This window comes from Adiantum capillus-veneris, chromosome 18 (assembly GCF_014529385.1).
Source record: "Adiantum capillus-veneris isolate H3 chromosome 18, ASM1452938v2, whole genome shotgun sequence".
Taxonomy (NCBI): Eukaryota; Viridiplantae; Streptophyta; class Polypodiopsida; order Polypodiales; family Pteridaceae; genus Adiantum; species Adiantum capillus-veneris.
The window spans coordinates 152894775-152907583 of NC_140948.1; the positions used below are offsets into that span (position 1 = coordinate 152894775).

Here is a 12809-nt window from a genome sequence, read left to right on the forward strand (position 1 = left end):
CACCGAGTAAGACTTTGGGTGGAAAGGTGCCTGAGGAGGTGTGGTCCGGCAAGCCACCCTCATATGCACATTTGCGACTATTTGGTTGCGAGGCCTATGTTCAGTGAACTGCGCACCAAACTTGAACCAAAGTCTAGTAAATGTATTTTCCTAAGATATAGTGAGGATGGTGAAATGGGGTATAGATTATGAGATCCCACATTGCGGAAAATCATACGCAGCAATGATGTCATCTTCAATGAAAATTGCATGCATAAACAGCCCATAAGAGTCAAGGAAGTGCGGCGGGTTGTTTTTCGTGAAGATGTGACTTATGGACAGCCAAGAAGGCCAATGTTCAGCAGCAAATGCATGTTGTAAATGGTGCTGAAAATCAGCCCCAAGAAGTTGCCATTGATGCACCACAGGTTGGGGAAGAGGTTGATGGCTATAGGCAGCCCATTGATGTGATGCAACCGGTTGAACAGCCTGCTGTTTTTGATGACTTACAAGCTGAAAATCCACATGTTATGGATCATTGGGTGCGTAGGTCTACTCGGGTGACAAGGCCTCCCGATAGATATGAACCGTCTTTGGACTACGTCATGCTTATTGATTGTGGTTAGCCGTCTTGTTATAAAGAGGCTATGCAACGTGATGACAGTAAGAAATGATTCAAAGCAATGGTTTCGGAAATGCAATCTTTGGAGAAGAACCATACATGGGATTTGGTTGATTTGCCTAAAGGGCATAAGGCTCTGCCATGTAAATGGGTTTACAAGACAAAGGTCACATCTGATGCATCTTCTAAGTACAAGGCACGTTTGGTTGCTAAAGGGTACAAGTAAAAGCATGGTGTTGACTTTGATGAGATTCTCTCTCCTCTCGTGAAGCTTGCCACATTACGCCTTGCTTTGGGTCTAGTTGCTTCTCAAGATATAGAATTAAAGCAAATGGATGTAAAACAACGTTTTTGCATGGTGATTTGCTTGAGATAATCTATCTGATGCAGCCAGAAGGTTTTGTGTCGAAGGGACAAGAGAAAAAAGTTTGTAGACTCTTGAAGAGCCTGTATGGTTTGAAACGGTCTCCACATGCATGGTATCAAAAGTTTGGTACATTCATGAGGTCTCAGGGGTACAGAAGATGTAATTCCAATCACTGTTTGTATACCAAAAAAGCCAGTGATGGCAGTCTTCTACTGCTGATTTTGTATGTTGATGACATGCTTATTGCGGGCAGAAATGTCACTGAGTTGAATGCATTACAGCAAAGCTTACGGAAACGCTTTGACATGAAGGATCTTGGTAATGCTAATCATATTTTGGGCATGCGTATCTCTCGAGATAGACTATACGGTGCAGCGGAATGAATGTTTGAACTTTGCTCAAGATGAGTGCTCCGAACTGTGCTCAAGGTTCCTTTTTGTTCTTATGGAAGGGAGAGCCTTTCGTTCTTAATGAGAGTGAAATGATCACAAACAAGTGAATGGACACTGTGCGTGCAAGTGTATGAGACTGAGAGATAGAGAGAGAAGAGAATAAGACCCCAGAGACGTTGTAAAACCCTCCTCCGAAGGCCCCACTCTCTATGGCGAGAGCGGTCTACTTATGATTGCACAAATCTCTACAATGCTTGGACTTGCCGACGATGTCGACGACGATGAGGACGACGACAAGACGGGCTGATATCTGAAACTACTAAGGGCTGAAATCTGCAAATCTTTATCTGCTGAATTCTGACTCTATGTCGATGACAATGTCGATGGCGACGATGCAATGACGACGCGTCGGGCCGAAACTGCAACTTTGCGGGATCTGAACGTGCGGCGAGGATCTGCTGTGGGAAGGTGAGATATGCAAGGTTCGGGACTTCTGCTGCGGGTCTAACTCTACTGAAAACTGAAAACGCTGATGTTCCTTGATGTTCCGTCGTGGTAAATCTGCAAAACGCCGGGGCTGATCTGCAAACCAAAAACGCTAGGGCTGAAAACTGATCTGCTGTCATCGGATGTCCTGCAAATGCAAAACGCTAGGCTGATCTATGGTTCTGTTGTCGCCGGGAATCTGCAAATGCAAAAACGCTGGCTGATCTGGGGTCTTGATGCAAAACGCTAGCCTCTGCTGTGTAGCAAAAACGCTAGGCCTTGCTGGGGGTTCCTACTGAGAAGGTGCCTGTTGAGCGGTGCTCCTGCAGCTTCTTCTGCCAATTAGTGCTAGTCTAGGTTTGCTTATATACAAACTTACTCAATTTTCCCTACCTACTTTCCAACAAAAGTCACTTAAAAATAATAAGTGAAAAATGTCAAAAATAGGGAAAATAGGCTAAATGCACTGGAAAATTCCCCTAAAGGATTCCGATGGATTCTGATGGGAATGCTTATGATCATGCTATGTGCAACCAGAGGATATGCATCTACACTAAGTCCCTGGGCATGCACGGTCTGCGAACATAAAGTACCAGAACACTTCTAATCTAGACTAACTGGACTGACGGAACCCTTGTTATGAAGTAGCTTGTCCACGGACACATAGGGTTGGATGTGTCACGTGACATCCCCTCCTTTTCAAAGTGAGGTACTAGTACCGAACTGTATGGCGTCAAGGGAGATCGCCAATAGCATCCGGAATCCTGGAAGGGATTCTTCGCCGGCCCACTCTGATGTGTGGGTCGTACAGTACTTGAACTTCATAAAGGTCTGCAACGCTTGCTTCTTTGGGCCGCGCCGAAAGCGACGAGTCTTTTGTGGCTCCTTCAATGCTTCAACTTCGTCGAGAGTCGTGCTTCTTTCTTCTTCAAGAATCTCCATGGCTGAAAATTCCTGAAACCATTTCCAACACAAAACCATGAATATACCTATTCCATGTAAAGTGAGTGGAAAAAATATTGTCTTTCTAAAAGACTGTGCATGCAATGTAGATGAACAAAGAGACGGAGTGCCAAACCGTTCACCACAGACAAGCAAACAATGAGATCGAATCTTTCTCTTCTAATCTAAATCAATCAACTGTGGCAAAACAGAACAGAAATGCCCACGCTTGGTGCTCATACTTTCATGTGCTCTTTCTACAACTGTGTCGTGCCAAGGAAGAGACATGGAATGTGACTTCAATGAATGCATACTTTTCAGCTTTTCATGAACAATCCGTATACATTCGTGCTCATTCATGAGTGAAACGTGCTCAACGTACAATATGTCATGCCTAGGAAAAGGGATCACATAAAGACACTGACTAAAATACAGGAAACGATCACGAATGAAACACTCGAACAATGCGTGCGTATGAATCATGCGAACACATAATACTTCCTGTGAGGGTTCTTTGGACCGAGGCTCGAGAGCCAAGATCGGTTCTTCCTGAAAGGGTTCTTTGGACCTCGACTCGAAAGCCAAGATCGGTTCTTCGTGACTGATCAAATCTGCAATGAGGTTAGCTTCACTAGAGAAAGTATCAACTAACACATCCTCCTTATGAACAATCACATCATCTTCATGCAACTCATCATGCTTGTGAGAAATCACATTTGATCATGCAAATCATCATGCTTGTGAGAAATCACATCTTGATCATGCAAATCATCGTGCTCATCATTAACATCCAAATCATCGTGCAAATCATGTGTCATGCTTTGGAGAAGAAGAGATTGAGAGAGTCTCCATCTCCTGAATCTCTTGCATCTGTGTCTACACTTGAGAAAAGAGTCGAAGAACTCTTGCATGTGTCGATCGCTCTGTTCTTGTCTTGCTTTGGCTGCCTTTCTTTCTGCTTTTCTTTTTGCGTGTCTGCGATCCATTTCTGCTTTTCTTTCTGCGTGTCTTGCTTCACGTTCTAACTTTCTTTCCATAAACATATGGTCCAAAGCCTCCATAGGAGTTAGTGCAATCCTTGACGTAGATGGGAAAGGGGGAGGGTCGGAAAAACCTCCTGGTGACGAAAATTCTTCTTCGCCTCTCTCATGCTCATCACCTCCAAGCGAAGTATCCATTCCGCTTCGAGTGATGACCATGCACTATAATCTTTGGTTCTTAAGTTCACGAGGAACTTGGGTTCTTGAGGGTATTGGGTTCCTGGATTCTTGAGGGTCTTCAGGTTCTTGAGGGTCTTGAGGATTTTCTTTCGCTTGCAATCTGTGTTTGAAAAGGATCTTCTCTTCACCCAAGTTCTACTCTTTTCCGCGGGCGCACCCCTTGGTTTGGTTCTTAAGTTCACGAGGAACTTGGGTTCTTGAGGGTCTTGAGGTTCTTGAGGTTCTTGAGGATTTTCTTTCGCTTGCAATCTGTGTTTGAGAAAGATCTTCTCTTCACTCGAGTTCTACTCTTTTCCGCGGACGCACCCCTTAAGTTCACGAGGAACTTGGGTCCTTGAGGGTCTTGGGTTCTTGGGTTCTTGAGGGTCTTGAGGGTCTTGAGGATTTTCTTTCGCTTACAATCTGTGTTTGAGAAGGATCTTCTCTTCACCCGAGTTCTACTCTTTTCCGCGGGCACACCCTTTAGCGGCCTTGCGCTCACGCCAAGGTTGCTTTTTCCCATCTCACATCGATTGGCCAGCCGCTAAGTGCATGGTCCGCTCTCAATGAGTGAAAAGAGGCACAAGGGGAGGCTGGACAAGCCCTTCTTTCCTGGGATTCCTGTCACTCTTCAAAAACACAATTACGAATCGACACGCCCAAGCGAACTTCGGTTCGTGCGACCCTCAACAAGCAAAAAAAATTCTTGTGATTCTTGTGGTTCTTTCCTTGAGTGATACAAAACACTGCCAAAGCTCTGATATCAATGTTAGGTGCAGCGGAATGAATGTTTGAACTTTGCTCAAGATGAGTGCTCCAAACTGTGCTCAAGGTTCCTTTTTGTTCTTATGGAAGGGAGAGCCTTCCGTTCTTAATGAGAGAGTGCAATGATCACAAACAAGTGAATGGACACTGTGCGTGCAAGTGTATGAGACTGAGAGATAGAGAGAGAAGAGAATACGACACCAGAGACGTTGTAAAACCCTCCTCCGAAGGCCCCACTCTCTATGGCGAGAGCAGTCTACTTATGATTGCACAAATCTCTACAATGCTTGGACTTGCCGACGATGTCGGCGACAATGAGGACAACGAAGAGATGGGCTGAAACCTGAACCTGCTAAGGGCTGAAATCTGCAAATCTTTATCTGCTGAATTCTGACTCTATGTCGATGACGATGTCAATGGCAACGATGCGATGACGACCCGCTGAAAACGCAGATGCTGAAATCTGTGTTTTCCGGGCTGAAACTGAGAACTTTGCGGGATCTGAACGTGCGGCGAGGATCTGCTGTGGGAAGGTGAGATCTGCAAGGTTCGGGACTTCTGCTGCGGGTCTAACTCTACTGAAAACTGAAAACGCTGATGTTCCTTGATGTTCCGTCGTGGTAAATCTGCAAAACGCCGGGGCTGATCTGCAAACCAAAAACGCTAGGGCTGAAAACTGATCTGCTATCGCCGGATGTCCTGCAAATGCAAAACGCTAGGCTGATCTGTGGTTCTGTTGTCGCCGGGAATCTGCCAATGCAAAAACGCTGGCTGATATGGGGTCTTGATGCAAAACGCTAGCCTCTCTGCTGTGTAGCAAAAACGCTAGGCCTTGCTGGGGGTTCCTACTGAGAAGGTGCCTGTTGAGCAGTGCTCCTACTGCCTCTTCTGCCAATTAGTGCTAGTCTAGGTTTGCTTATATACAAACTTACTCAATTTGCCCTACCTACTTTCCAACAAAAGTCACTTAAAAATAATAAGTGAAAAATGTCAAAAATAGGAAAAATAGGCTAAATGCACTGGAAAATTCCCCTGAAGGATTCTGATGGATTCTGATGGGAATTCTTATGATCATGCTGTGTGCAACCAAAGGATATGCATCTACACTAAGTGCCTGGGCATGCACGGTCTGTCAACAGACTCACAAAAGTGTCAGAACACTTCTAACCTAGACTGACTGGACTGACAGAACCCTTGTTATGAAGTAGCTTGTCCACGAACACACAGGGTTGGATGTGTCACATGACATAGACCCAACAGGCGTCTGTATCTATCTAAGCGAGATTACATTGATAAGGTGTTGCATCGTTTTCATTTGGAAGGGGGTAAGGCAATTGATACTCCGTTGCCTCTATATGTAAAACTTACGGGACAGGATTGCCCAAAGACAAATGATATGCGGGCTGAAATGGCCAAGATTTCTTATGCATCAACCGTCGGCAGTTTGATGTACGCTATGGTTGCTACACGTCCCGACAATGCATTTGCGGTGAGAGTGGTGAGCAGGTACATGAGTAACCCTGGCAAAAAACATTGGGAAGCAGTAAAATGTATCTTGAGATACTTGAAAGGTACTAAAGACTTATGCATTGGTTTTGGAAAGAGTGAGACATCTGTGCATGTCTTTACAGATGCAGACTTTGCTGGACATCCAGATTGCTGAAAGTCTACCTTTGGATATGTGTTTACTTTCACAGGAGGTGCAGTTTCTTGGATTTCTAGACTGCAAAAATGTGTTGCTTTGTCTACCACTGAGGCTGAATATGTGGCTCTCACTGAGGCAAGCAAAGAAGCTTTATGGCTATGCGTTTGGTAGAAGAGCTTGGCATCAAGTCACGGGTTCCTGTGCTACATTGTGATAGTCAGAGTGCTATTATGCTTGTAGGAATCCTGTTTTTCATGCCAAGACAAAGCACATAGAGGTGAAGTATCACTTTATCAGGAGTGTGCTTGAAGACAAAGCTATCACCCTTGTCAAAGTGCATACAGATGACAATCCTACAGATCTTCTGACCAAGAATCTCCCAGCAAAGAGGTTTGCATATTGTCACCAGATGATGGGGGTTGGATGAGTAAGTGTATAGTCAACTGATGTACCCCAGTTAGCTGATTCTTTCATCTCCCAAGGCACATTGCCTTTAGGTGGGAGGTTGTTAGGGAATAATGTTTACAAAGGCATTTAAAGCCTTGAGTCCAAGGGCCCAAATGTGAATGGCCCTTGGACCCTTAGGTCACTTACTTATAATAAAGAGAAAGCCCCAAACTCAACACACGGGCTCCTCTTTCAAAATCGAACGCCTCTCTCTCTCTCTCTCTCTCTCTCTCTCTCTCTCTCTCTCTCTCTCTCTCTCGCCTGCTCTTGCTTCACTCTCCACCCTTCTTCTCCATCGCCATCACAAGAGGCACCAACTAGGCTTCTTCTTCACCTCCCCCACAAGATGAACACTATGAATGAAGGTGCTGAGACTGAGAGATAGAGAGAGAAGAATACAACACCAGAATGTTGTCAAACCCTCCTCCGAAGGCCCCACTCTCTATGGCGAGAGCTGTCTACTTATGATTGCACAAATCTCTACAATGCTTGAAATTGCCGACGATGTCGACGACGATGAGGACGACGGCGAGATGGGCTGAAATCTGAAAACGCTAAGGGCTGAAATCTGCAAATCTTTATCTGCTGAATTCTGACTCTACGTCGGTGATGACAGCGATGACGACGATGCAGCGATGACGCGCTGAAAACACACATGCTGAAATCTGTATTTTCCGGGCTGAAACTATAAACTTCGATGGATCCCACCGTGCGGCGAGGAACTGCTGCGGGAAGGTGAGATCTACGAGGTTCGGGACTCCTACTATGGGTTCTGACTACTGAAAACTAACAACACTGAGTCTAGGGCTGAATATGTCGCGATGGAATTGCAAAACGCTGAATGTCCTGCTGCTCCAAAAATGCTAGGCTGAATTCTGTTGTCGCTGTGGAATCTGCTAACGCTAGCGCTGATCTGCTATCTGCGGGGGAATTTGCTAATGCTAGGGCTGATCTAAGGTCATACTGTCGCCAAGCTGCAGCAATGCAAAAACGCTGGCTGATCTGGGTGCAAAACGCTAGGTCAATGGTGATGCAGAAACGCTAGGCCTGCTGTCTGTGGGGTCGTGCAAAACGCTAGGTCAATGGTGATGCAGAAACGCTAGGCTTGCTGTCTGTGGGGTCTTGCTGAGAAGGTGCCTGTTGAGCAAGTGCTCCTACTGCCTATTCTGCCAAAAAGTGCTAGCTCTAGGTGGCTGATCTAGGTGCAAAACGCTAGGTCAATGGTGATGCAGAAACGCTAGGCTTGCTGTCTGTGGGGTCTTGCTGAGAAGGTGCCTGTTGAGCAAGTGCTCCTACTGCCTCTTCTGCCAAAAAGTGCTAGCTCTAGGTTTTCTTATATATTCACTTAGTCAAATTGCCCTACCCAGTTCCCAACAAAAGTCACTTAAAAATAATAAGTGAAAAATGTCAAAAATAGGGAAAATAGGTCTATGCACTGTCTTGATGGGTTCTGATGGAAATTTGATGATCATGCTATGTGCAACCAGAGGATATGCATCTACTCTAAGTGTCTGGACATGCACGGTCTGCGAACAGACTCACAAAAGTGTCAGATCACTTCCTAATCTAGGCTGACTTGAATGAACTGAACCCTGGTCATGCTGTAGCTTGTCCACGGACACGTAGGGTTGGATGTGTCACATGGCACTGTCACAAGCTTGGACACCTCAAGTTGAGAATCTGACTTCACAACTTTAAAACTCGAGTCGACACGGTCCGGCGTAGATCCGTGCCCAGAGGTATTGGCCCCAAAAGCTGGCGCTCCTTTTGGTATTTATCTTTATATTGATGCTTGAAGCTGGTACAACACCCGAGGGGTCCTCTGCTCTCAGACTCTGCGTCTAGTGCTCTGCAAAGTGAGGCCCCAAAGGGTCTATTTATTCTTACAAGGGATGCCCCAAAAGCATATTCCACTTCTATGTTTGAGTCATGTTCCCGTGTGATGTTTCTTCTGTTGGAGTGAGGTTCAATGCATACTGCATTGAGGAGCACCCACTCTAGAGAGCACGACACCTTTTTCTCGCTACAGATGCTCTCATTTTTGACACGCCCGGTGGGACCTCATATGAAATCTCACTCCGTGGGAAGTCCAGTCGAGGAGCTATCGGGTTTCACCTCTCTGTTTTGATCTGTTGGTTTCGACTAGGTTAGGTTGCTTCAGCTTGGTCCAGTTTAGTTTCACCTTGTCCTGCTTAGTCTAGACCTGCTGGTCTAGTCTCTCATCCTGATCTAGTAGTCTCTCAACCTGGTCTAGTCCTCTCTCGTCCAGGTCTAGCCAAGTGGTCCAGTCACTTGCCTTGGTCTAGTGGTGTTTGGGCCAATGTCCAGTAAGTTACAGGTCTTCGTGCCCAAGGCTTGGGTGGGCTTCTGGTTACTGTATGACACATACAAGTCCTACCATAGGAAGCGTCAACCCTTCGTGCCAAGCAAAAGTCCACCAGCCCCATTACCCCTACTTTTCATCTCAACCAGTTCTACACCTCCCCAACCACCCCCATCAATAAACTTCTCATCCCCTGTGTTACAACAAGCTCCAGTGCAACAAGCTCCTGCACAGACAACCATGGAAAAGCTCACAAGTGTTCTAGCTAAGGTGAATATTAAGTTTCCGACTTTCAAGGGTCTCTCCACAGAGGATGTTGACGACCATACATGGAGGTTTGTTTCTCCCTGCAGAGGTCGTGGCCTCAACCGAGAAGACGCCTACTTAGTACTCTTTCCATCCACCTTGGATGGCTTAGCCGACAAATAGTACAGTCAGTTTGCAGAGAACCACTTTACAACTTGGGCCACGTTAAGACAATAGTTCTGTGAAGCTTTCAAGCCTGGGGACTTCTGAGAGAAGGTTCTGGATGAATTGGCTAATCTGATGCTCCAGCCAAATGAGACTTTTGCAGAACTCATGACCAGAACCAAGTCTCTAGTCGCTTAGCTTCCTCCGCAAGGTGAATTTATGGTTAAGAAGTGGGTGAAGAAAGCTCTTTCCAAAACCTCTCAGCAAAAACTCTGAGAGAGTCTCCGACTTGACGCCACTCTAGAGGAATTTGTCGCAACGGCTACTCGGATAGAAGGAGCTAGGAAGTTGTTCACCAACTCTCCTCAAGTAGAGACCACCTCAATCTTTTTAGAAAGTCCCTCTGATCCTTTAACCTCTTTACGCAATTTGAACCACTTAACTATGAATGGAGCTCCGAGTATTTGTTGAAAGTTGGCCAACTCCAAAGGAGACAACTTCAAAATCCATGATGAAGAGAAATATACCTTCATAAGTTCACAATAGTCGTAACTCACGAATTATAAGAGGGGATAAAACACTCACAAAACTACAAAAGCAAGGGATACAAGAAAAAAAGAAAAAAAGAAACCTAACACACTTTATTTTCTACTAAACAAAACTAGATAGAACAAACCATTATTCACTTAAAAATGTTTTAGAAAAGGCATAAGCAAAATAAGTTGAAGGAGCTTACTTGACCAAAACTTAAAACAAGTAAACTTTAAACTAACAAGGATAAGACATCTCAAAGACTTAATCCTAGAAATCAATCTCCACACAACAACTTCTAAAGAAACAAATTCTTAAGTCCTAATGTGAGCTTAATACTAGAGATGAATATTATTACAACCTACAAAGAAGACACTGAAAATAACCAAAGAAGTACAAAGATCCAAACTTGACAATATGTGACCTCAACTTCGATGCTTGTTTAAACACGAAGAATAAGATTATCACCTTTATCATGCATAACTTGGACATCAGCTATGACATCCCTACTCACGTCGTCAATACCCAAGAGTAGGTGTAGGTTTGTATAGAGGTTATTCATGCTTTGAACGTACTCTATAAAACCAACGAACTGAGTTTCTATCACCCTTTGGAGGTGATGGGCATACTTAGCCATGATAAAGGCTAGCAGTAATCCAGCAAGAGCAAAAATACTAGAAGCACTAAAGATCTAAACATCAAAATAGTGTGTTAACAATAAGTGGGCTTTTAAGCTCCCTACTTTTATTGAATATAATATTGATTATCTTATACATTTCAAAGGAAGCTACTTACTACGATGCATAAATGAACGAACCTTTTTCATGATTCTTTTGAATGAGTATCCTTTCTTAAGGAGTAAAGAAATAAGATGGCACGAATGAACAACAAAGAAGATTTACTAGAAGAATCCAAAAAGTTAGCTAATAGAGAATCGTTCGAAGAAATGTAAGACATACTGACAATATTTAGATTGGCATATTCCGGTTCAAGGCGTTTATCATAGATATCTATTTCCAATCCCAAGGGAGGAGTTAGCTTGTCCACGTGCACATAGGGTTGGATGAAGAGAAATCTCACCTCTGCTAAGAAGTAATGTGACACCAAGTGCGACCCGAGCGTATTGATCATGATGACCCAATGCGATTCCTCACCAATAGAGCTGCTTACCAGAGTCTCAACCTAAAAAGCTCATTACCCACCAACACCTTGTAACACCCACGTTATACCACCAGACCTCTCTCTCTCTCTCTCTCTCTCTCTCTCTCGAGCGGCTTACTAGAGTCTAGAACCTAAAAGACCCATAACACACCAGCACCGAGTAACACACCACAACAAGAGGAGTTTCCTTTCTTTTCAAAAGTAGATAATATGCCCCTCTCTCTCTCTCTCTCTCTCTCTCTCTCTCTCTCTCTATCGCATACTCTGACGTCTACTTCATAAGTACAAGAGCGTTGCTGACGATTATTGTTACCTCCAAGTCGGTAGCAGAATAACTCCTTGGATTTCTTCAGCTGACCATTCTTGAAAGACTCGTTAATTTCGGATCAAATTGTTACTCTTCCTTCTTCCGTAGTTCCATAGTTCCACACATCAGTTTGTCAGAGTACGAAATACATCGTGTTGTGGTCACGCAAGGGCTAAAGCATAGTTATGTGTTATATTCTTGGAACTATGCCTTTTACACGGTCATGTCCACATGGTATGTGGATTTTCACATAGTTCATTGTAATTTACATTTGATCTCTACCATGCTATTTGGTGTAGGGAATGGTCACTAGGTGACCATTCCCATTAATCAAGGGCGACCGGCCGGGAACTTTGATTACGAGAATGGTCAGTAGGTGACCATTCCCGTCCGTCCAATCCAGGGGAGTGGGGGCCATACAGCTTGCGCAGACAACACAACTGCTCAGACCGCTAAGTTGCAATGATTGGTTGCATGGAGTCAAGTTTTCGTGTCCTGACATGGTGAACGCTCGTGAATATTCTGGATGTTGACGTGCGATCAAATCATTTGCGAAACCTGGCAATCATTCTCCATGCTGATGTGGCGTCCATCCAAGGACTGCAACAACTGAGGATTTCGGCGTGGAAATTGCAGTAAACGAAGGGCTGAGATCTCCCATCCCCGACCCTGCAATTGACGGTCAGATAACGACCTCCATACGCCAATGCCGCGTAAAGCTACACCCTCACGTGATCACACTTGAGAATTTTCTACACACTCCTATTTATGAAAAGCATGGTTAAGCATAGTAATGCTCCATGTGACCACCATCGTCACGGTCAGGGGTCAGGGGAAACGCGAAAAATCATACTGCAGATGATGGATGACGAACACATCAGCAAAGCAGCCGTACTGGAAGTCAAGCTCCTCCAATGACAGTGTGACAACTTAGCAGTTGGAACTGCTATCACCTCAGCGCACGAAATGTTCTACTGTTGTCGGCACTGTCAATGCTCTATCGTCTTGCCACCTTAGCAGCTGACCATTCCCTACACCTTAAGAGAGAAAAATTCATCTTCAACCTAGCTAATGAAAGAGTCAAATCCCAGTTCTAGCTTACATGTGTTACCCATTATTGAATGTGTGTATGACATGTATGACCCACTATTGAATGCCCCCCATTTATAGAAATAGGGAAACCAATGCAACTATCTCTCAAAGTGGCGTACATGTACAAAAGACAACACTTA

At 44.7% G+C, this 12809-nt stretch overlaps 1 protein-coding gene across 2 annotated transcripts in view; it reads right to left on the reverse strand.

Moving 5' to 3' along the window:
• The window catches only part of LOC147436659 (RNA-directed DNA methylation 4-like), a 47992-nt gene extending 36218 nt beyond the window's left edge, over positions 1-11774 (reverse strand). The window contains exons 1-2 of one of the 2 annotated variants that reach the window (XM_086489481.1): positions 11584-11774; positions 11190-11291 (exon numbers count right to left, since the gene is read on the reverse strand). In XM_086489481.1, the coding sequence (XP_086345607.1) occupies positions 11190-11240 (51 nt within the window). In that variant the 5' untranslated portion in view covers positions 11241-11291; positions 11584-11774. The remainder of the gene's footprint in view (positions 1-11189; positions 11292-11583) is intronic. The other variant, XM_086489482.1, reaches the window with a different exon arrangement.
• Positions 11775-12809: the final 1035 nt, after the last annotated feature.